The sequence below is a fragment of the Mytilus galloprovincialis genome, chromosome 4, assembly GCF_965363235.1.
Source record: "Mytilus galloprovincialis chromosome 4, xbMytGall1.hap1.1, whole genome shotgun sequence".
Taxonomy (NCBI): Eukaryota; Metazoa; Mollusca; class Bivalvia; order Mytilida; family Mytilidae; genus Mytilus; species Mytilus galloprovincialis.
Window position 1 is genome coordinate 21,879,010 of NC_134841.1, and position 26,376 is coordinate 21,905,385.

General features: G+C 32.1%; 2 protein-coding genes across 5 annotated transcripts in view; one reads left to right on the plus strand and one right to left on the minus strand.

The window, feature by feature from the left end:
• LOC143071630 (cilia- and flagella-associated protein 46-like) overlaps positions 1 to 6,643 on the minus strand; it is a 79,162-nt gene extending 72,519 nt beyond the window's left edge. For all 4 annotated transcript variants that reach the window (XM_076246046.1, XM_076246045.1, XM_076246044.1 and 1 more), the window contains exons 1-3: positions 6,511 to 6,643; positions 3,817 to 3,950; positions 134 to 265 (exon numbers count right to left, since the gene is read on the minus strand). In XM_076246046.1, coding sequence (XP_076102161.1) covers positions 134 to 265; positions 3,817 to 3,950; positions 6,511 to 6,559 — 315 coding nt within the window. In that variant the 5' untranslated portion in view covers positions 6,560 to 6,643. The remainder of the gene's footprint in view (positions 1 to 133; positions 266 to 3,816; positions 3,951 to 6,510) is intronic.
• Positions 6,644 to 6,923: 280 nt separating this feature from the next.
• On the plus strand, positions 6,924 to 24,724 carry LOC143071626 (PACRG-like protein). Its single transcript, XM_076246041.1, has 7 exons — positions 6,924 to 7,209; positions 14,056 to 14,123; positions 15,237 to 15,327; positions 16,375 to 16,509; positions 18,287 to 18,394; positions 19,245 to 19,325; positions 22,521 to 24,724. Exons 1-7 carry the CDS (start codon positions 7,051 to 7,053, stop codon positions 22,575 to 22,577), a joined length of 699 nt encoding a protein of 232 aa, XP_076102156.1. The 5' UTR covers positions 6,924 to 7,050; the 3' UTR covers positions 22,578 to 24,724.
• The last annotated feature ends 1,652 nt before the right edge of the window (positions 24,725 to 26,376 follow it).

The window sequence follows — 26,376 nt, forward strand, 5'->3', positions numbered from 1 at the left end:
TTGATAACTATACCACGCAACGTCTTTTCTTCTCTATCCACGAAAATTGGTACCCAGGAAAATAAATGAATCCACAGTATAAGAATTTATAATATAAAGATCATCAGTTATATTAAAAGGCTAAATGGCTTACAGGATCATTAGCTTCTTTAGGTGCTAACAACTGTGCCTGACACAGGTAAGCTCTACACAGGAACTGGTTTCCTGGTGGTGGTTTCATAAAGTACATCTTCAAACACTCCCTTGCCATCTCAGTTAACCCATTCTGTAACAGACAATATTGAATAACTTTGATCATGCTAAATATTAACACATTTAGGTATCAATACATTTTGAATATGGACAATATAAAAAAGAAGATGTGGTATGATTGCCAATGAGACAACTATCCACAAAAGACCAAAATGACACAGACATTAACAACTATAGGTCACTGTACAGCCTTCAACAATGAGCAAAGCCCATACCGCATAGTCAGCTATAATAGGCCCCGATAAGACAATGTAAAACAATTCAAACGAGAAAACTAACCGCCTTATTTATGTAAAAAAATGAACGAAAAAACAAATATGCAACACATAAACAAACGACAACCACTGAATCACAAGTTCAAATACAAATGTACAAGATATAAATCCAGTTTTGTAATGCACTAGAAGAATAGACTTATCTTAAATCATTTTTGTATACTGAAGCATACTATATGCAAATGTAAGGCTGTTAGTTTCTCATTTGAATTGTTTTACATTTTTCATTTCAGGATCTATACATCTGACTATCTGACTATGCAGTATGGGTTTTGCTCATTGTTGAATGCTGTTCATTAACAAATAGTTGTTAACTTCTATGTCATTTGGTATCTGGTATAGAGCTGTCTTGTTGGTAATCATAACACATATTCTAGATCTTATTTCATAATGCAATAAAAAAAAGCGGAAAATTAGTGTGTTGAACATTTTTCTCCTGAGATAAAACGAAACGAATTTAGTTGACCCATGCCGAGATTAAATGAATCGTTAGATTTAAAACTCATTAATTACCATAGATAAAAGGATTAGGACAATTATAATAAATTCATGATAATTTAATGTTAAGCAGACGACCTCACCAGAGACCGTTCAGAACTTATTTCGTGCCGCGAATGATTTCATAATTTATAGTGACTGACCTTTGTAAATATTTGTGTAGACTATTGATTTTATTTGTGCATGATTTGTGTCTGTATTTGTGTTTTTAATTATTACGAAGGACCAAAAATGGAGATTGAATACACAATCATAAACTACATAAAGTGTCTTATCGCTCTTGTCGCTCACCTTGGTCTATGTGCATATTAAACAAGGGACACAGATAAATTCATGACATAATTGTGTTTTGGTGATGGTGATGTGTTTGTAGATCTTTACTGAACATTCTTGTTGGTACAATTATCTCAATCTATAATGAACTTGGCCCAGTAATTACAGTGGAAAATATTTTCTAAAAATTTACAAAAATTTATGAAAAATGCTAAAAATTAACTATAAAGGGCAATAACTTCGATCCTTAAGGGGTCAATTGACTATTTTGGTCATGAAAACTTATTTGTAGATCTTGTTTTGCTGAACATTATTGCTATTTACAGTTTATCTCTATCTATAATAATATTCAAGATAATAACAAAAAACGGCAAAATTTCCTTAAAATTACCAACTCAGGGCAGTAACCTAACAACAGGTTATCCGATCCATGTGAAAATATCAGGGCAAATAGATCTTGACCTGATAGACAATTTAACACGTCAGATTTTCTCTAAATGCTTCGGCTTTTGAGTTATAAGCCAAAAACTGCATTTTACCCCTATGTTCTATTTTTAGCCGTGGCAGCCATTTTGGTTGGATGGCCGGGTCACCGGACACATTTTTTTCAATTAAATACCCCAAAGATGATTGTGGCCAAGTTTGGTTTAATTTGGCCCAGTAGTTTCAGAGGAGAAGATTTTTGTAAAAGATTTCTAAGATTTACGAAAAATGGTTAAAAATTGACTATAAAGGTCAATAACTCCTATAGGGGTCAACTGACCACTTTGGTCATGTTGACTTATTTGTAAATCTAACTTTGCTGAACATTATTGCTGTTTACAGTTTATCTCTATCTATAATAATATTCAAGATAATAACCAAAAACAGCAAAAATTCCCTTAAATTACCAATTCAGGGGCAGCAACCCTACAACGGGTTGTCGGATTCAACTGAAAATTTGAGGGCAGAAAGATCTTGACCTGATAAACAATTTTACCCCATGTCAGATTTGCTCTAAATGCTTTGGTTTTTGAGTTATAAGCCAAAAACTGCATTTTACCCCTATGTTCTATTTTTAGCCATGGCGGCCACCTTGGTTGGTTGGGCTGGTCACGCCACACATTTTTTAAACTAGATACCCCAATGATGATTGTGGCCAAGTTTGGTTTAATTTGGCCCAATAGTTTCAGAGGAGAAGATTTTTGTAAAAGATTACTAAGATTTACGAAAAAATGGTTAAAATTTGACTATAAAGGGCAATAACTCCTAAAGGGGTCAACTGACCATTTCGTTCGTGTTGACATATTTGTAAATCTTACTTTGCTGAACATTATTGCTGTATACAGTTTATCTCTATCTATAATAATATTCAAGATAATAACCAAAAACAGCAAAATTTCCTTAAAAATACCAATTCAGGGGCAGCAACCCAACAACAGGTTGTCTGATTCATCTGAAAATTTCAGGAGATAGATCTTGACCTGATTAACACTTTTAACCCATGTCAGATTTGCTCTAAATGCTTTGGTTTTTGAGTTATAAGCCAAAAACTGCATTTTACCCCTATGTTCTATTTTTAGCCATGGCAGCCATCTTGGTTGGTTGGCCAGGTCACGCCACACATTTTTTAAACTAGATACCCCAAAGATGATTGTGGCCAAGCTTGGATTAATTTGGCCCAGTAGTTTCAGAGGAGAAGATTTTTGTAAAAGATTTCTAAGATTTACGAAAAACGGTTAAAAATTGACTATAAAGGTCAATAACTCCTAAAGGGGTCAACTGACCATTTTAGTCATGTTGGCTTATTTGTAAATCTAACTTTGCTGAACATTATTGCTGTTTACAGTTTATCTCTATCTATAATAATATTCAAGATAATAACCAAAAACTGCAAAAAATCCCTAAAATTACCAATTCAGGGGCAGCAACCCAACAACGGGTTGTCAGATTCATCTGAAAATTTGAGGGCAGAAAGATCTTGACCTGATAAACAATTTTACCCCTGTCAGATTTGCTCTAAATGCTTTGGTTTTTGAGTTATAAGCCAAAAACTGCATTTTACCCCTATGTTCTATTTTTAGCCATGGCGGCCATCTTGGTTGGTTGGCCGGGTCACGCCACACATTTTTTAAACTAGATACCTCAATGATGATTGTGGCCAAGTTTGGTTTGATTTGGCCCAGTAGTTTCAGAGGAGAAGATTTTTGTAAAAGTTAACGACGACGGACGACGACGACGGACGACGGACGCCAAGTGATGGGAAAAGCTCACTTGGCCCTTCGGGCCAGGTGAGCTAAAAAGGCACACTGTTCATTGTATCTAGTTTACACAAATCTCATACCATATTTCATGCATTCAAAATTTATGACGACACACTTAACCTCGGATGAGTCGAACCTCGGATGAGTTGAATACTTTTGTCCAGTCCCTCCGACTTTGACACAACGAGGTTCGACTGTAATTTCAGATAAAAAAATCTTAATATTTTCTGTGTTAAAAATATTATCATTTCATATTTTTAGTGATGAAACTGTACCTGAAATGCAGTTTCAGCACATATGACATAGAGATCTGGACCAAAAGATTCAGGGGCATCTATTGCTGGTTTACTCTCAGCTACATTTCTCAACAAACTGTAAGCTTGATGTAGTGGCTGATTTTTCTCTGGCCCTGCAAAACACAATAACATCATTTTAATACAAATTATACTGAAATCATGATTATTACAGTTAAACTTGTCGGACTTGAAGGTTCAGAGTCAATAAAAAAATGTCAGTGATTATTATGATCTTTCAAAATGGACATATTTAAATCATAATTTGCCTGGATGGTTTATAAACAGTCAGGCCACCGCAACAGCATAATATAATTCCATACAGACAAAAGCCAATTCAATTTTATATCTTGCAGTATAAAATTTTGGTGCTCAGACTCTGTGTACTTGTGGGTAGAATCTAAGAAAGAACAATATATTCAAACATAGTGAAGTGTAAATATCTTTCTGCATAAACACATAGACATCAATATTATGCTGGAGTGCGAACACTGAGAGAAGAACAGTCATGACAGTATGGATGCAAATTACAAAATGTTTATCAGGAGCATGGTAGAAGGGTCCATATTGTTCTTTACCACTCACATTAAGTTAAATTTAACAACATACATGTACATGTACTAGCATACGTGAGCAATCAAATTAATTTCAGACTTTTTTTAAACATAAACATTGATAAAGGGCACATTTTTATCTGAAGAGCATCTAAATGTAACTTTCCAATTTTCTGGGGAATATCTGATTAACCAACAGCATGATAGGCCATTGGTTTTCTTTCTAGAATTGTTGAACATTGTTGAAGGCTGTAGAACATTGATAATTGCTCATGATTTAATATGTACCTCATTTGGTCTCTGATAGATAGTTATTTAATTGACACATTCTGAGTCGGATCAAATTTTCGTAATAACATGTTATCATACATGTACATGTATAGTGCTTTCTATTTGTATAAAATTGGTTAATTATTAACCTTTACTGTTTGGTCCATTTATCATGTTTATGGTACTAAGTGTCCTTTTGACATGACTGTGTTTTTATACATTCTGCCATTGTGTAATTGTGCTATGGTCATTTTATGTGTTCTTGTCTTTCATTATTGCATTTGTGCTTTTCTATATATGTCATTTTGGTTTTTTTGTTGACATATTAGTTTTTTTTAAAACTTTTAATATTGATTAAAATTATAACACAATGATGACTGCTCTACGTGTTCCCATATTTTTGACATTTATGAGGGGGTAATGGGGGTACCTTCATGACGAATAACAGTAAAAATCTTGCGAAATGTTGAAATGACATTAACAGTAATTTTTGGTGCCTGCCGAAAAAATGAACACTTTCTTTTAGATGATAAAAAAAATTGACTGGTTTTGACGCATCATGTTATTTTTTTTTCAACAAATGACGCTAACGATAATTATCAAAGACCTCTGACAATTAACAATTAGGATAATTTGACAAATAACTGTAAAAATTTAACCAATTTGATGCTTACGTTAGCCAAGGATTTGTATAGTCACTATACTAATCCTTGTGTTAGCTGAAAATCACTGTTTGATGCCTGATGGTAAAGGGCATTTCTACATTCATTTATACCTATATATTATGTTCATTTGTTTTGTTCATGCATTGTTGTCAGTATAATGGAATTTCAAGTGACTGTCCGTAAATAGTTAAAAAAAATATCACAAGGACCTAAGAGGTAAGGTTCCGCAGCTAATGTAAAGTGGAGTGTTCTTCTCTGAATTTTTTTAAATGGTGAAATTCTATGTTTTTGATTCCAAATGGTTGGGCAGTGTAACTTCAAATTTTGGCCATGCAGACTGGTGATGAAAACTCTTGCATTTTTTTGTTGCATTCTTCATGTTCTTAATAGGGCTCTTCATGGTTAGTTCTGCTATATACACCTTATCGCTAATCCCGGCTGACCCGGCCGCTTGAACTTTTGACGCATACAACAATCACTTTTCCATTGTGACGTCAGATATTTTGTTTTAAGACGTCAAATTTTTACACCTTATCGCTATTTGTCCGCCATTACTGGATATCACACAGGTTCCCGTAAAATTTGACATCATAAAACAAAATGTGTATACACCTTATCGCTAATCCCGGCTGACTCGGCCGCTTGAACTTTTGACGCATACAACAATCTCTTTTCCATTGTGGCGTCAGATATTTTGCTTTATGGCGTCAAAATTTTACGGGAACCTGTGTGATATCCAGTAATGGCGGACAAATAGCAATAAGGTGTATATGATAGGGGCAGATTTTTTAGAGAGGTGGAAATAGTATGAAAGTATGGGAAATCCAACTGCTGTTTCTATGATATTTTTCACACCATTTTTACCTTCATTATATATGGCCGAACTAATCGTGAAGAGCCCTATTTACAATAACAAGTACATAAAGAGCTAATCAAAGATTTATTTTATCTGAGGACTGCACGTTTAACCGTGTAAACTGACATTTCATTTTCCCGTCTGCATAAGATAAAAGTATATTTTGTATCCTTGAACCATGACTGAACCCAAACTCTAAAGTATAGGACCCCTAAAGTAAAAGAAGACCGAAAGTTTTATTAAAAATTTGAGTGTTTATTTTTTTAAATTATGAGGACGTTTCCTAGTTCTCAGAAAGATATCATTTTCAAACAATTATGCCATGATGTACCTGCATGTTTTTGTGCTGCAGCCAAGAGAGTTCGTATACTAGTATCCATATTTGCTATTTATTTTGGATTTTTTTTATTTTAAAGAGCACATAACTGTTCAGCAGACGCCATGTTGTTTGGCTTTTCGTAGTAAGTCGGTTTACGAATTCGCTACAAAATAGTTCAAGAGCTAGTATTTGAATTTTCATTAAATTTAAAACGTGATGCAGTTTTACTTCTACAGGTGTATTCATACTTTTCATTTATTTTAACATAAAAAGCAATGTAGTTGCTACAATTATGCCACAAAATGGTTTACAATTTTCAAATTGCGGATGGATATATTGTCGTAGAAACAGTCTACTTCCGGCAAAATACTTCCGGTTTTTAAAAGACTGGTTTTCGGTATTTATTGAGTGTTATTCTTGCTTTAAATCATATTTCAGAACCAGTTTTAAACTTAATGCAGACGAAGTTGTAAACAACAAAGTTAAATTAACTATTCGATCTAAAAGAAATCATGTTGAATTTAATAGTTTAATTCAGAACTTAAATTATTGATGGCAACATCAGGACAGAAAAGGCTGGGTTCAGGAGGCTTGCCATCCAGAACACCACTTTTTAGTGCAAACAAAGCAGCAAGTTCAAAATCAGAGAGTTCTGCCAGCACAAGAGTGTCTAAACCATCAGATAAATTAAACCCTAAAACAGTAGACCCTGTAAGTGGAATTTCATAAACTTTACCAATAACATGTGGCTGGTAGAAACCATGACAAATCGCCCCACTTTTTCACCTCAATCCTCAATCTTAAGGCCTGTTGGCACGAATTGTCTCAATGTGCGGTTTTCCTCAACGTATTTTTTTCCATGTGCTTTAAATTGGTATGCGCTGGTTAAGATTGGGATTGTGGGACAGTAGTATTAAATCTGCCCATTCTGTCAATGTAATATGCCACTGTTTGTAGTTTGGCTTTTGTCTCTTCTGTGTTCTCGCCGTCCAGTCTCGTTAGCATAGTAGCTAAATTCAAGTTTCTGACCCTGACCTCTCAGCCCACTACCTACAAAATTGCTCCACTCTTGTTTACCAACTCGCCTAACTTATGAAAAGGGTAAAATCCCATGGAAAATAGGTTGGATAACTCGCCTCACTTATGAAAATGGTTAAACTCCCGCTGAAATAAGGCTTTATAAGGTGTACCAACTTGCCCCACTCATGACAAATATAGATAAACTATGATGAATTTAATAATGCCAACTCGCCCCACTTATGGAAAAAGATGCTTTCCCGTTGTATATGTACCTGTTTAAATAAAGCAGTAAAAAGTGCCACAGTATCAGTATTTTGGTGGCTTTCGAGACGCGACGGCCATACTTCCATGACGGCCATAGGATGTGTCCGCCATACGGCCACATCGTCCATGGGACATATCGGCCACACATTGTGAGACGTATCGTCCACACTTTAATTTTTTTTTTATTGAGATTATAACTTAAAATATAATAATAAAATAAGTATTTATTCATACTAATAATTTAAATATGATATTTTAGTATTTTTTTCTGCACAAGAGATGTACTGTGCACCTTTATTTATTCTTGTAAGAGTAATCTTTGCTTGATCATCATCACTCGTTGGGGCCGTATTACGTAAGTATATTGATTATTTCTTCATTATCAGTTGTAAACAATTTCTGAAGAATCATTTTTATCGTAATGTGATATAAAAGCATCTTATTTTATATGAAGTTTAAACTTTAGGAATGTTGACTGTCGCTATCGATGACGATATATAAATACAAGGACGTATCAGTTAATTATACGTCCTTGATAAATACAAGCACATGTTACAGATCTTCAATTTTATTATATCTGTGAAAAAATATAATTCTAAACAATTAATATCTTCTCAATCTCAATCTTCGTGAAATTCAAAACAGGGAGCCTCAGTGTAAAGGTTAACTCTAAGGAAGGCAACTCATTCGAGTTATATTTGATTTGTCATGATCATCACATAGTTTAATAATTCTGTATTTTTCTTCTTTCTTATAGTTTAGAGTCATTCCATTTGCAGAACATCTTTTCAAGACAGAGACTACTGTAGAATTTTCCAATAACATAACAAATTACCCGTAATATCTGACAGAAATGTATTAGGGAAAATCATACCAATATACTCTAGTATAAGAAAACACAAAAAGATAATATTTTTGTTAAACATATTTTATTTATCATTTCAGTTATACCGATAAACAAATATACATGTACAACAAACATATAAACTATACAAGCATTGAAATGTAATAAAATACATATATACATATGAAAATTCATCTTGCATACATTTTTTCAATTAACCATCTCATTTTTCTCTCATATATTCATGGTCACTCATTCTTTTATTCCACTGCATACACATTTCACCAAATATTTAACATAGATCTATATTCACACTCACTCTAATTCATGAACTCAATAAAGTTAGTGTAATATCAAATGAATGGTCTGGTAACGTAACGTCAAGTGGTTGTGCGGATGCTGGTGCTGGTGGTGCTTCTATTATTTACTGCTGGAACCTGAACGAAAAACATATGTATAAAAGTAGTGAAACAAAATATAAAAGTGTATTTTTGAACAAAAATTATAAAAAAAGACGTCAAATATATATAATTCAAAATAAATAAATTCACATTAATATTTGTAACATTGTTTGATAATTGGCAATCACCAAAACTAATTAAAGGATTAACACCTCCGAAATTTGTATACTTTGCATTAAACAGAGACACACGCCCCGACAATGATTGGATTAATATGATTTATGATGTGTTTTTTTTTCAATAGGTAATCAAATTCAAATTCAAATTCTTTATTAACTTTGAGCCTTACGGCTCCTCAGAATAATCAAGTACATGTACAGTGTATACATTTGGCATATTACAAACAATATATTAAACAATATGCATAATAAACAATAGGTGACATCATTCCGTCTCTGATGGAGAGTTGTCTCATCATCGGATTCATACCGCAATCATACCACATCTTCTTTTTTATATAATTTAATTAATATCTTTTTTGGTCCAGTTATTGGACAAATTTTAATGCAAATATCATTTAATATTGAATTAAGTCTTTTCAGGGAAGGGTTAAAACCAAAATTAAAGTAAAAAAAAATGTATCTAAAATATGACCGAAAGTACGAACTATATATGATTCAAATGAAACACTACATAACTAATAAATTTGTAAATACCTGTATTGCAAAGCTGTGTTACTTTTATAAATCAAGGCCGGTACATCAAATAGACTCCAAACAGCTTGTATTTTTATAAGAATTTCCCTACCCAATGTATGTTTGTACTCCGCTTGAACTCAGCTTGGGTGCTGTGTTTTTATAGTGATCTCGATTTGTATTTCCTTTTGAATTTCTTGACAAAAGCATAATTAATACTTGTGTTCATCAAAGAAGTAATACTAAGCAATTGGCAATCTTCTTAAATTTAAAACTTAATCGTTACTTGATTACCTTGTTTTATATTTCAAAACTAATCTTATAGTTATAATTTTGACAGAAATTAGTCTCCCATTCAGATACAGTCATTCATATTTGTTCATTTTGTTCTGTTTGTTATACGGAAGATATTAAAAAATCATTTAGAAAACAATATGATATTTTAATATTTTATTAGATTAAACACATTCCTGTATAATGCATAAACAAATGATATAACGAAATTTTAAAAACATGATAAATAATGTTAAAACAGTATAGGTTATTAAAAAAAGTTAAAATAACCATCTATAAGTACCAAAATAATTCATATATAACATCTAAAAAAAAAAAAAAACCATGGATAATACGTCTTTACAAAGTATGGCCGTTTTTGTACTATGGCCGTTTCATCTTTTCAGGGTATGGCCGTTTCATCCTATGGACGTCATGGCAGTATGGCCTTTACGTCCTGCATCGTTTTGGTGACTTGAACATCAACTTGTCCCAATTGTGAAAAATAGTAAAATCCTTATAAATTGAGTTATGCCAACTCACCCCACTTATGAAAAATAGGAAAATCCTAATATTGAGTCATGCCAACTCTCAACACTTAAGAAAAAAATAGAAGTAATATACCGTTGAAGTGTCTGCCATAGAATTAAATGGCTACCAACTAGCCCCACTAGTGACAATGCTAGAAGTGCATTTTTATGCCCCACCTACGATAGTAGAGGGGCATTATGTTTTCTGGTCTGTGGCTCCGTTCGTTCATTCGTCCCACTTCAGGTTAAAGTTTTTGGTCGAGGTAGTTTTTGATGAAGTTGAAGTCCAATCAACTTGAAACTTAGTATATATGTTCCTTATTATATGATCTTTCTAATTTTAATGTCAAATTAGAGTTCTGACCCCAATTTCACAGTCCACTGAACATAGAAAATGAAAGTGCGAGTGGGGCATCCGTGTACTGGGGACACATTCTTGTTTTTTTGGTCTTTTTTTTAGGTTGAAATAAAACAGAAAAAGACAGCATAGTTTTTTTTGTATTCTGTGTAGATAGTTTTCATTTAAGTGGGGCAAGTTGAATTGGCAGACATGAAAATTACATATTCATCTAGATACGTAATATGTATTTACATTTTCATTATGTGGGTCGAGTTTGCAGGAGTAATATAACAAGATTTAACCCTTTTCAAAAGTGGGGCGAGTTAGTGAAAAGTGGGGCTATTTGCTAGTAGCTAGGGCGATTTGTCCTGCTTCTGGCTGGCCCTTACCTGTGAAAGGGGATGAAGTCTCAATGAATGAATTTTTTTTTTAATTCAAACATATTAACTTCAAAATCTGTTTTAAAAGAAACAGAAATACAGTTTTGAAACAAAGATATATTCTGCACAATTTTATAAAAAGTGCTAATTTAACAAAGACTGTTAGCATGATTAGGGTGGTATTACACCTTTAAGAGAACAATCAATATTTTTCAGCCCTTATTTGTCTGTGCAAGGGAGTTATAACCTTATTTTTATTCACAGGCACTTGTTTATATCCATTGTCTGTGATTCTGTTTATGTGAATTACACTCATATGTGGTAAAGCTTAGCGAAAGGTAGTGTGACGTAATCAGTCAAACAAACTTTATTAGATGAACTCGTAAAGGAACGATCGTTTTCATTGGTCAATTCAAACCTTTGACCTCACACCTGAGAAAATAGAACATGCGTACTATAAGTTGAATGGACTGATCAGTATTCACGTAGCCGGTCAAGGTTGTTATAACCTTCCATCGTCGTATTCACGTACGTGATTGTGTTCTTGGTTATCCCATAGCAATTCTAGCTTTTATACATGTGCATGTAATATTCATTGAATTCATAATTTTGTGCAATAGTAAAATTTTAAAACTTATTAGTAACAGGTTTGCCAAGTTGCTCATCCTGCCTTTTCATATCTTTCGCAAGTTTTAGGTATTCGACTAAAAAAAAGCGTGATTTTTTTTCTGATTCAGTAAACTTAGTTTTGAGAAAAAATCCGGAATTCATAGTAAATTCAGACCATGTAACCAACCATACTTTGTTTAGAGAAAAATGGAGATGGCAAACCATGGCACAGTGGAAGGAGTATACTTTATAAACTCCAGCGATATACTTTATGAATTTTATAATTAACCGTTTTACTATTCTCGGTTGAAAAACGAACGTAAATTATATATTGTAAATATTTAAATAGTTACATAGATAACAATCAGTTTTTAAAAGCGTGTTTATTTATTAAATGTATCGATAAAAAGCGGTTGGGTCCCTTCTTGTACATGCATTCAGTCATCCTTATTACATAGTAGTTTCTTAATATTTCGATTCTCAGTTTATCTTACATGTATGATTTTGTATTTCATTTTAAATACGCATGCATACTACACGTCACTTTGGGGGATAGTTCAACTATATTTTTAGTATGAAATTAAAAGATAAGTTTTCAGCCAATTGAAATCGAAAAAAGTACATTTACATTGTTCCTTATAAACTAGTCTACGATATTTCTTACAATTATTTATTTATTATTTTAGTTCCACACATACAAAAGAAAAAACTTCGCCGATGTAACAAATCAATCCTTTTTACACCAACATGCCTTCACTGAATTCATTTGAATTTCGTGTTGACCATGATAGTACATTGCATATATATACTACGTCTTCTTTCCCGTGCACAAATGATACGATTATTGTTGCTTTGTTTCTATATTTCGGGGACAATTTGCTCCGTATTAAATGATACGTAATTTCTGAATGACCAAATGCTTAGCTACTGCAAGTGTAACATTCTACCGGTATGTTCGTTTTATAGCATGAAAACACTGTAAGAGGAATGTGAAACCTTCATAAATCATTCTAATTATTGTAATGGATCAGTATTATGAAATTATAAGTAAGGGATGACATCAAAAGTTCAATGTAGGATAAAAAACTTAATTCACATAGTTTTTTCACTGACCCCCCACCCCCCTCTTAACTTAATTTGGGAAAAATTGATTTACCAATAGGGATATATGTAAAAATCGATTTTAGATATACAAAACTTGCAGAATTTTAACCCCCACCCCCAAACTATTTGATTAAAGTTTTTTATCATACATCGATCTTTTGATGTCGTGCCTAACTACGACATTGGAAGAAATTAAAAGTGGTCCGTATAAACAAGGAATTGTATATTTAAATATACAATTCCTTGGTATAAAGATGGCACATGTATTTTATTTTATCCATACATTTTTTCATAATGTGGTACAAGATAATTATGTTGCTGCAGTATAATATTACGACACAACTATAATGAATTCACAAAACATTTATTTAATTCTTTTGACCAAGATTTGTAAACGCATTGTTAAATCCTTGTTTTTTACGTTCGTAGTAACATAGTACATTCCATAGTCAGTCACCTGTGTCAATTCACATGCACACTACGATTGTGGATTGTATTTGAATCTTTCAACCAATGAAATGAGACGTTACAAGTTGTTTGTGATACGCCAGAATGTTATCAATGAACTATCAAATGCTAAACTTGACTGCATTTCACTATAATTTGTTTCATTATTTAATGTATATTGTTAATGTCAAATACTTATTATATATAATATAAATAAGAAGATGTGGTATGAGTGCTAATTAGACAACTAGCCATCCAAGTCACAATGTTTAAAAAATGTAAACAATTATACAGGTCAAAGTACAGCCTTCAACACTGAGCCTTGCTCAAACTGAACAGCAAGCTATAAAGGGCCTCATGATGACATGTGTAAAACAATTCAAACAGGAAAATAACAGTCTAATTAACATTACAAACAAATTTTTTTACAAGAAACACTTATTAACCAAACCAACAAACAACAACAAGCTCCTGACTTAGGAGAGGTGCAAACATAAAGAGGCAGCTGATAACAATTTTAGTCTTTGGTTTGGCATTGCCTTGGACTGAAACAAGAACACTACCACATGACCATTGTCAATTGACATGATTGAGGATATGTTTCTGTCAGTATGAATTAATTAGTTTTATTATTTAATGTATATTTTCAGTTTAGTTCATCAACAAAGGGTCAATCAGCATTTGCAGCTGTCTATACAAAGGGAGGGGTACCATGCAGGTTTGTTCTATTTCATAATACTGTAAATTCAGAAGTTATTGCAAGGTTTTCATTAATGTATGTAATGTGACTGGGTTAGTATCGCAAAAATAATAACTCTTATTCAGATACATATATCTGATTCATATACCAATGTGGCTGTATATAGATTCTACAGAGGCGGATTTAGAGGGGGGCCCTGGGGGCCCGGGCCCCCCTTTTAGGGAAAAAATTTGGTTGCTTATATAGGGAATCACTGAAGCGTGACTGGAGCGGGCCCCCTCTTATGTCAGTCAGTGGGCCCCCACTTATGAAAATTTCTGGATCCGCCACTGTTCTATGCAGCCAGATTTCCTGAAATCTCAATAATTAATCTGGCATTTTGTCTATATATTAACCAAAATTGCAGTAATAATATTTCTAAATTTACAGTAACTAAACACAAATATTTAGGTTCCTTTTATTGCTATTTGGCATATTTGATTAAGAAGGTTGAATATTCTGATATATCTCATTACGGCTATTCTTTGAAATTACATTTGATTAATTATAAAATGGATGGTTCTCAAAATCTGCCAGCCTATCAAGATTCTACCAGGTCAGCATAGAATTAAATGTTGACTGAGTTTATATATGTCACAGATGTTCTACCTTCTTTTGCTGATGCCTTTATTGAGAACCCTGTGTTAGTAGGGACTTGGATTGGTTAACAAATATTGATGAGTCCTCTAGATCTGATAATGAAAATTCAAAAACTGAAAGTATTTTGGTGATTTTCAGATAAAGTCAATTCAATGTAAGTCTGTTGTTCAGTTGAAGGCAATTATTTGGTGTTGGATTGCTGTCCCATTGATCATTGTTGATGTATATTCAACACTTTGTTTTATTTAAATCTTAATAATTTAAAAAATTTATTTTGTAGAAGTAAAATCAAATTATGATTAATATTTATGTTCCATTTAATGATTATCCTCAAAGATGTTTAAAGATGTTAACTATGCTACATAATAAGATTATTTCATCAAATATTTCCATCAATCAAGTAGAAATTTGTATATGAACTAAGGTATAGAACATGTACATGAACAAGAAGGAAGAAAATATTTAAGTTAAATTTCTTGTTTATGTATGCAGGTTACAACATGGATCTGTGAAACACAAATTAGGATGGGACACTCCTCCAGAACAACTTCCTTTTGATCCTGTGTTAGTAACTCTATCAGAGGTAGGATGATCTATAAAGTATTTGTAACTGATATCAGATTGCAGGATTTAAATATAGATATACAGACATTTATTTTATCATTTTCACTAATTTTTTAGGACTTTCAAAGATAAAAGTATCACACACAAACAAACTCACATTTTATATTGTGTCAAGAGTTCACTACAGTTAAGATGATGTGTGATCAATCACATGCGAAGGAAATCACTTATTTATTCTGTCTGGAAATGATATTGATCTAATAAACTACTTGTATACACCTTATCTCTATTTGTCCGCCATTACTGGACATCATACAGGTTCCCATATAATTTTGACATCATATTACAAAATATCGGACACCACAATTGAAAACTGATTGTTTTATGACGTCAATAGTTCAAGCAGGACAGATTCTCTGGGCAGCAGGCAATAGCAATAAGGTGTATTGACCTAGACATCAAATAAATCAGGTCTAAATTAAGTTAAACTCATTTTATTCAATCCCGTTTGCATACATTCATGCACTAAAGTCCTTCTCTGGGTACAATATTTTCTCCATGTGTTAAAAATCCATTGGTGGCCTTGAGCTGTTTTCTTCTCTTTGGTCAGGTTGTTGTCTCTTTGACACATACCTCAACTCCATTTTCCATTTAACTTGTTTGCATATAAGAGACCAGCTGGTATCAGGAAAGTCAAAATTAAATCAGCCGTTTCATATTTAATATATGCCTCCCTGCATTAATGCATAAATATCTACAGGTTTCACTAGAAGTGGGTTTTGGACATAGCTTGATATCAGTATCATTCTGAGAATAAAGAAACCGTTGTTCAATGGGAAGGATTATAAGATGTCAGCATTCAGTTTTTGATTCATTCAGAGAGACTCTTTATATTGAATAAAAGTTGTGAATTGTCATTTAAAATAATAAAATTTCATATCAACAATTTTATTTTATTGTTACATATGTATCACTTTTGTTCATTAAAAAACTCACATAATGTCATCATTGTCATTGAGAATAATACATTTTTCTCATATAATGTTATCTTTATTTTATGATAAAGGGTCTTCAAGAAAGCATACATCCATACTCATTTGTTGCAAGAACAGGTTTTAAAGAAATGTTAGAATCCAATGGTGCCATTGAGAAAGTATTACCACTTCTGCCAAAAGTCTGCTATGGTCTTAGAGCTGCCCTAGTAAGTACTATCATTCCTACCAAAATTCTATACATAAGGTTAAAGTTTTGGTTTGAAGTGGTTTAACATGAAGCCATTGTCACACCACCTTGAAATTTAGTACACTTGTCCATTAGAATTTGAATTTTTGTGTTTGCAATGCCACTTTTAAGCAACCCTTTTGGGCTATTTCGTGGCCATTTTTTTTAGTGGAGGAAGCTGGAGTGCCCAGAGAAAACCATCAACCTTAGATAGATGAGAGCTTCCTAAAATATATGTCTAATTGGTGGTTGCTAACAATAATACATTGACACATTGAATATTTTTTGTAGTAATCTTATTGCTGATATGCTGTCTTAATGTCATCACCATGTTTTTGGGGAAGACGGCTTCAAGCCGTCAATCCCCAATGGGGTTGACCAGAGTGACATTCCCTTACATCATTCATTTTGTTTTTATAGCGTGGAAAACCCCCCAACAAATCTTACTGAGAATGATGAGATGGGGAGACACAAATGAATAAATTGACTTTAAACACTTTTTTTACACATTTCCCTTCTGTTTCTCTCGAAATTATCGTATATTGAGCTCTCCTTTACACTATTTACGTTTCTTTTACAATCCGGAAAAATCAGTATGACGAGATATTCTAAATATATCCAACCTACATTATATAATTTTTATAGTGACGTCATTGTTGGAATGCCACACTACGCATAAGCAGGGATATCCTTCACTGGTTATTTAAATCATTCTCAAAGATTGTGCACTTATTAAAAAATAGTATTTGTTAAATTTAAACATAATGATGTTTGCTGTAGATGATTCAAACATCAACATGCAAAACTTTAATTTGTAGGTCAACAACTTTCAAAGTAAACAGGAAGTCCGAGGGGCTACATGAGATGGGGAGAGAAACGATCTTTTCCATTTTTTTCTGAAAATGTCTGTTTTGAGAATCTTCCTCCAATTCAGGAGCACCTCAATTTATGAGCTAATTATCCGCTAAAGTAAATACTTAAAATGTGACATTTAGTTTATGATAAGTAGTCTTCCATTAAAACTAAATTTTGTGTACCAACATAATCATTGTAATAGTTACCAAAAAAATTACAAATGTTGCATTTTGTAGTTTAAACCTCTTTATTCATGAAATTTTACAAATATTTCAAAATGTAGGATTTGGAAACAAGCTTCACACAGTTTACATCAATCATATTGTTATTTTTATTAGTACCTGTATCCCTGTTATGAGATATGTAACTGGGAACTTTATCAATGGAAATTTAAAACTGAATAGATTTTTCAGTCCTAACTTTCTTAAGAAAAAAATTTAGAATCTTAAGAGTACTGTCACAAAAAATGGAAAATGGCCCTAGCCTGCAGTTCAGTCGTACACTATTAAGATTTCAAAAATAATTGTAGTTGTTGTTAAATGACAGAATTCAACTAGTTGGATTTTAGATAATTAACTATCAACTTTAATTGAATGTTTAGATTTAGATCATGCAGATCTCTTCCATTGGTCTAAATTGAATCCTAAACTAAAGAAACGAAATTACATTAAACAACAATTGATTCCAATAGTGTCAACCTTCCACATGTTCTAGCTGTTCTTTTTTTTTCATTCTTTATATGAAGACTATCAAAAGATACCCTCCCTAAAAAAAAATGAAATAGAAACAAGGGCCGTCTTTCCCCTCAGAGCTATTCAGCTCTTTGATTTTAACAATATATTTCATAGCAAGAAGTTAATTAATTTCATCTAATGTTTGATTTGGTGTGATTTTTTTTTCAGGGCAACAAAAACAGTGATGTATTTGCAGCAGGACTAGAGGCCACAATACAATTAAGTAATCTGACAGGACCTCACTTAAATCCACATCTCAAAAATCTTCTTGTTCCTGTAAGTTTGATAGAAATTTGTTAAAAATCAGACTGTAACACTGCAGGGCTGATTTGCTCATCATTTAATAAAACAAACTTTAGATATGATTACATGTAGCTGCATACAAAGCATGTTTCTAAAATGATTCAGCAAGATCACTCAATTAAAGTTTTTAAAGAAATATTATTGTATGTCAGTGTTTAAAAAATTGGTCATGTCAAAAATAGCTATTTCAGACAAATGACAAGACAAAAATTTTATTATATTACAGCAAGACCATTATCATACATCTTTTCAAACGTTTAGTGTTTTTTTGTTATTGTTCAAATAAATTAAGAGGATATACAGTGTATAATTTTGTGACAGCAACTTTTAAAATAATGAAATCAGAAAAGACGTGCATGGGGCAACATGAGGTGGATTCATTATTATTTGTTTGATACCACTTTTCGTGTATTTCTTGGGTACAGGTGAACCACGAAATCAAATGTTCAACGAATAACATAATTTCTATAGGCTTGTAAGCAAACCACGAAATCAAATATCCACGAAACATGTGAGTTTTCCTTATTCCAGGAAAATTGGTACCCACGAAAATAATTGAATCCACAGTATATCACAAAAGACATGTGTGTCTAAACAAATGTGTTTACTATTTACCTTCCAACATGATTAATAGAAACTATTTTTGTTTAAAATATCCATATAAGACAAACAATTGCAAGTTCCTAGCTGCCTTATATACTAACTTCCAATTCCATTGTTTAATTAATTTGACCCAGTATTATTAGTATAAGGTAATAGCCATAACACAACTAACCAACTAAGATTGAATGATCATTATCTTAAAGGGAATTCAATTTTTCAGGTTTCCAAAAGAATGATGGATAAAAAGTTTAGAGATAAAATAACAACAGCATTACAGACTTTTGAACAAAATGGGGGAAAGGTTAGTCTTGTTATAAATTAATGAACTTTTACTCTTAATAGCAGAGATGCAACTAATCATCAGACCTGTCGGACATGAGGGGCAGAATTTAAGCAGGTCCGGCAAAACTCGCAGCTGTGCAGGACCTGATGGCCGGTAATATTTAAGTTTGCTTGGGTCAACCAAAACTTAATTCCTCGTCGGCCCAAACAGAGTATTTTGCTTATAAAATTGAGGTTTTACAACTATGTTGCATGATAAGATAGAACAACATTCAAGGCTTCGATTACATAATAGTAATTAGAAATCGTGAGTGCAAACTGTTTTAATGATAAATATTATAGCATGACACAGCTTCCAAATATACTCCCTTAAAAAATAAAAAGTAAACCTTTTGCAGAATAAATTTCAGTTTTGAAATCGTAAGTTTGACATCGTTGTTTTATTGAAATATTTATATCAAATGCAGTTGATATGGGGACGGAGTCCCCAATAACAGTAGAAAATTCAATAAAAAAAAAATACGGGAAAATTTCCCGAATTTTTCATTGTAAACTAATGAACTCAAAATCGTTCAAATTTTTTTTGTCGTGTTTTGAATTCCCGGACCGGCGCAGAAATGTACAATGTACTTCCTTTTTCCGGTCTCGTTTGTATGAAACTTTGAGTAAAATATATATTTATCAGTCTAGTATAAAATAGGAAGGAACGCGCAATACCAATTTCATTTTTAATAATTCCTTGATATGAAAAAACGTTACCTGATGATAGCGTTTCTTTGTTTACATTGCATATGACGTCATAATTTAAATAACGTCACAACTAAAGAGGCCCCTCATGGGGGGGTCCTAGTAATCACATAATCACCATTTTTTTGCCAATATAATCACATAATCATTAAATATTTGCTTATCTTTAGTAATCAAATAATCATAAACTAAAAATACAGTCCTAGGTAATCAAATAATCATGAAATATTTGGCTTAATAATCAAATAATCATTAAAAAAACGGCCAAGTAATCACATAATCAAAAACCCCATGAGGGCCCTCACTAAATCCCTAACAACAGAACCAAAATCGGAAACGTTACGGTATTTCCGTTTCTTTTTTTTTAAACAAATATTTAAGTTACAAAAAAATAATTCATACAGACTTCGTCCCCATTTACAGGTTATGCCTGCCTCATATTAAATTGTAACAGAGAATACACACCACTGGTTTGAAAAATGATGTAACTTTGACCTCTGTAGCAGAGTTCAAAAAATATATGGGTCACTGAATATTCATTTATATTTCAGATAGTCTGTTTTGATGTCGAAGATTATTCTATTTTTTATACTTTTCTTTCAAATTCCTTTTAATCCAGAAAAAAAAGTAAAAACATTGCTTGACTGTACCTTCAGTTGAATATCTATATCCAAATTAAAGTAATTAAAAGCTGTAATCCATGATCACAAATTGAATGCTTTAACTTGTTTACAATTGTTGAAAGTCATGTGCTTTTAGGCGGGAAAATTTGGGAAACCCCCTTAACAGGAAACAGTTACATTTCATTGTTATATATAGACAGTAAGAATTTCATTTTGATTAACTGCTGAAATTTATTCCTGAAAAATTAACAATTTCTTGGGTTGAAACTGATAATACTTTAATACTCAACATCTAGGAGTGTGTAAAAGGGAAAAAAAAGGGGGGAGGGGGCTGATTTTTTTTTTTCATTATATTACAAGCATAGATTATTTGAGTAAAAAAATATGTCTGGCAGAAATGTGATGGGTCTGGCAAAACTTGGTACCCTGTAGGCCCCAATGTCTGACAGGAAAAAAAACTGTTTGCATCTCTGTAGTGGGAATAAGCAATGTATTATTTAGTTGAGTTGCAACAATGTAAAACTTGGTTTGGGATATTATAAATGATGTCCAGAGGTATATATTTTAGTCTAAAACAAAATTGTTTGAGACTTTAAGAATATAATTGCAAAAATTGGAAGGATAATACCCATTTGGAAGAGAATGATTAGGGGATCGAAGGTCAGTGTCACAAAATAACCTTACATTTTGGTTTTCATATGTTTTCTTTTGAATCACCAGATCATTTGTCTAACTATTTATAAACTTTGGTAAATATTGTTTCTAGGAATGAGGAAGAAATGTTTTGATTTTAGGATCAAATATCAAGGTCATAGCAGATATGAATAAAATGAAATTTGATTTCCACATGTCTTATGAACCATGTGATTGTTTTTTACCATATCAGATTTGATAATGCTCAATGAAATGACAATACATCCCTTTTGATTTTGAATTCACTAGGTCAAAGATCAAGGTAATTGTAGTTTACCTTCTGATTTTGGATGTTATCATTTGAAGGCATTTTTTACCTTACACTATTCTTTTTGTTATAAATTGTTAGCATACTTTTAGTCTTCAATGTACTTGACACAAGCATATGTTTTTCTGCGAAAGATTCATTAGGATTGCAACTATGATAATAAACCCATTGTGCTAATGTAATTTAATTTATATCTTATATATATATATTTCAATATAAACAAGTAATTGAAATTTTCTTTGTTGTAAATTTCTCGATGACTCCTCTTAAAAATGTATAGTGAGTATATAAATAAAAATCTTTTACTCTAGGTGTCACAGACCACCAATTACTCCCTCCAATTTAGAACGTATGTAAAAGTAGTCCTACTCTGACACAAAATGGTGCTTTTGATGTCCTGGTTTACTGAAACTAACCAACAAATTTGCAGAAATGAAACTTTTGGTGAAAGAGAAATAAATCTAGATCATTTTGAGCCAAAATTTTCTTGTATATGAGTTTGCATTAAAAATTGAGGATTAATGCGCTCCATAGTATACTAATTTTAGATTTCCAGAAAACCAGGTTTTTTTTTTGGAGTACCTCTGTTTGAAGGTCAGTTATTTTGTTAGAAGGCTTTAAAGGTATGGTGAAAATTGGCATGTAGAAAGCTGATACATGTACAATTAAGGATATAACTGGTTTCTATTCAGTTAAACTTAAGGTAAAATATTTAGAAAGCTGTGAAAATTGCATAATTTAGTTGAACAGATAGGGATTTTTAATTGGTGGTCTGACACCTTAAGACATCTGCTTCAATCAGTTCAAAAATTGTTTGATCAACGCAGGTTATATTATATATTTATTGATTGATTTAAAGTTTGTTTCTTTTTCACTTTTCCAGGAAGCCTTACCAGTGATCAAGTCAAAGGTGCCAACATACACAACAATATTCATGTGAGCAGATTAATGCCTATGAGTGTACAAAGATTTACAGGGAAGAAAACACTCGTTTTAATATATGTGTAAATGTATATCAGATGAATTTAGTAATAAGGTTGTGGTTTATATTACACAAGCTCTCTGTGATGATTAATGATGATAAGATGTAATAACTTTAAAGTTTATGTCTGTGTTAACAAGGCTGCTCTTAGTCCATTTGCCATAAGTTGTACCAAAATGTTTGTTATTAGTTGTTAGGAAGCTATAAGTTCTGTTTAAAGGCCTTACATAATATTCAACTATAGTTTTACTCATTGTTAGATAGTTTCACTTAGCTTACTTTAATAACAGATTCTTTTTCAAATACTTGTTAAAGAATCATTTAGATCAAATCAAGGAGAGGTCTGTATTTGGCTTGTATCAAGGCATCTGGCCCTATCCTAAGTACCATCATTTTTGCAGTGGCAGATTTTAAGTTTTTATTATTGATTTTAAATGTTAACATGAGAGGCCTAATTATGCTTTCTCCTCTTTTAGTAGTAATCAATCAAGGAAGACAAAAGATAAGCCATTCAAAAGGTTTTATTCAAAGAGGTATCAAAATTTTTTTTTTTTTATTTGTGAATGTTTACAATTATTATAGATGACTGAAAAGAATCATGCTACCAGTATATTGTTTTCTCATTCTAAAGTTCCATCCAGGCCAGGATATATTGGCTGTAAAAAGAATCTCTTCCTATTTCTTTTTAATGGGATTGAATAAAGGGTAGTATCATAGACTACATAGGAGATTACTGCATGACAAATCTCTCCATTCAATTTCATTATTTTAACCTAGTATTATCCCTTGGTAGCCATTGTAATGACTGACTATGGTTTTAATTAATTCAGGTTCCCTCTTCAATCTAATAAGAATTTATTTATTGGTTGAAATTATTTTTGTTTGTTTAATATATCCATTTACTTTTTTATTAATTTCTTAATTTTGGGTCCTCTTCAGCTTTGTAGATATTTTGGCCTTTTAACTTTTTGTTTCAATTGTCACTGTGTAGTCTTTTGTAGACAAAAAAGAGTCTACCAACCAATACAAAAGTATAAGCCAGGTAATTTTAATGATTTGTTTTTTCTTTTAAAGATTACTGTAATGTTTAGGTAACTGATTACTTTCTGTTTAATCATTCCATATTTTTAGAATTATTGTACTGTTTAAAGAATTATGTTTAGCACATTTTTTAGTTTGCTTTTCACACTTTGGCACTAGAATTGTGTGGTTTTTATCATTAGCTGCATACAAAGCATCTTTAAATAAGATTTTTTATATATCATCATTGTAATGTAATTTATTATATTATCATTTGCTCTATTGATATATTCAACGAAAAGAGCCTGAACTATTGAAAGGCAAAACCAAAAGACTCGATAGTTTTAATTGTCCTGCTAGTAACATACAATATATATTCCAGTACAAGCCGCAGAGCTAGGTAAATTGTCCATCAGGTACAACAGACAGAAGTTTTAGAAGCCAAATATAAATTTGTATAAATAGATGCCAAAATTATTTTAAATCACTTAGTTATTATTAGTTTATATACTCTGACACACATATGCAAGACTTCTATTGAAAAATGTCAATCTAAAGAATAACTGCAAGATAAAAATGTATATACAGTGTAACCTGCCTAATCAAACACATCAGTATTCCAACATCCTGCTTTAACCAACACATTTGCATGGTCCCAAAATATGCATATCCTTGCAGAAAAAACTGAGTAAATCTGACATTTTTTTCTGGTCCCCAAGTGTGTCCAATAACACAGATTACAACTTTATGTAATTTACTTTTATTTCAGATTGTTAGAACATTTCACTTGAAAGATTTGATTGCTTTACATATTTAATGCAAAATAGTCAACACAATTGATTAAAAGTATTATACCATGTAGAAATTCAAAGTATTATACCATGTAGAAATTCAAAGTACATTTTATTGTTATTTTTAATTTGATGCTTGCCTTTAAACTGCTAGTCACAGGTTACAATGCTCATGTCATAAAAAGTTATTCTTTAAAAAATAGAGCATCATAATCTTATAATTTAGTTTGATGTATATTTTTGTATTGATTGATCATTCAGTGATTTTTATAACAATAAATAATCATAACTTGATTTTGGTTTCCTGCTGTTCTTGTTATATGTTCTTTGAGAATACTTAATTCTATGTTACAGTTATTTAAATCTTTAGCATTTGTTGTTTTGATAATTGGAACTAATAACTTATAGTAACTCAGTAGAGATTAAAGAGGTTTGGGAATTTATGTCAAATGTTCAGACTCCTTGGTTTCTTCCCTGTCATACAGGGTAAATTATTTTACCCCATAACACCAATTTTTCTTTTCATAAAAGACTTCAATAGATCATATAAAGGTCATTTACCAAAATTATTTCTTTACTTTCGATATGAGACCCAAATAAACCAATACATACATGTACATGAGGTAATAAGTCTGTGTCAGTCTTTTCTTGCCAGCTTTTAAAACTCAAATATCTTGGAAAGGAACTATATAACCTATTAATATTTTTATCTTATTTTGTTTCTGAACTAATGCTCTTTCGACTTAAAATATCAATTTTAAATTTCACGTTAGTACATCCTTAAATTAAGAATTGGTGAAATTTTTCTGATTATTTAGCCAAAACTGTAACTTGATTTTCTGGTATCTCCAGAATTCTGAGCTTGTAAAAGAAAGACCAAAATAAAATTGAGAATGGAAATGGGGAATGTGCCAAAGAGACAACAACCTGACCATAGAGCGGACAACAGCAGAAGGTCACCAACAGGTCTTCAATGCAACATGAAATTCTCGCACCCGGAGGCATCCTTCAGCTGGCCGCTAAACAAATATATACTGGTTCAGTGATAAAGCACCATACTAAACTCCAAATTATACACAAGAAACTAAAAGTTAAAATAATACAAGACTCACAAAGGCCAGAGGCTCCTGACTTGGGACAGGCACAAAAATGCGGCGGGGTTAAACATGTTTGTGAGATCTCAACCCTCCCCCTATACCTCTAGCCAATGCAGAAAAGTAAACGCATAACAATACGCACATTAAAATTCAGTTCAAGAGAAGTCCGAGTCTGATGTCAGAAGATGTAACCAAATGAAATAAACAAAATGACAATAATACATAAATAACATCAGACTACTAGCAGTTAACTGACATGCCAGCTCCGGACTTCAATTAAACTGATTGAAAAATTATGTCTTCATCATATGAATATCAGGCACAATCCTCCCCATGAGGGGTTTAGTATCATACCATCATAACATATATGAGAAGAACATAACCCGTGTCATGCCAGCAACTGGTTTATTAATAATAAATGTGTTTAGTTCCGATGCAAAGACCCTATAAGTGAATCAATATTAACGCCAAAATAGGCAATCTTTAATGACCTGACAACAGTATCATAACTATATCCCTTCTTAATAAGTCTATTTAAAATTTAAAGGTTTTGTTAGCTTCTGAGGTGAATACTGACATTTTTGTGCTTTATAAAAAATATTTCCATAAAATATTGGATGTGAAATACCTGAACGTATAAGAAGTCTGCATGTTGAGCTATATTTACGAATGATGTCCTTATACCGATGATAAAATTTAGTAAATGTTTTGACTAGTTTGTGATATCGAAAACCCTGGTGTAATAATTTTTCAGTAATACATAAATTTCTCTCGTTAAAATCATAAACATTGTTACATACACGAGCGAATCGTACAAGTTGAGATAAATAAACACCGTAAGATGGTGAC

Bases quoted from the DNA above. Each gene is read 5' to 3' on its own strand.
- LOC143071626 (XM_076246041.1), top strand. From the start codon at position 7,051: ATGGCAACATCAGGACAGAAAAGGCTGGGTTCAGGAGGCTTGCCATCC. The intron at 14,124-15,236 runs GTTTGTTCTATT...TTATGTATGCAG, and splicing joins AAGGGAGGGGTACCATGCAG to GTTACAACATGGATCTGTGA. The intron at 18,395-19,244 runs GTAAGTTTGATA...TCAATTTTTCAG, and splicing joins TCAAAAATCTTCTTGTTCCT to GTTTCCAAAAGAATGATGGA.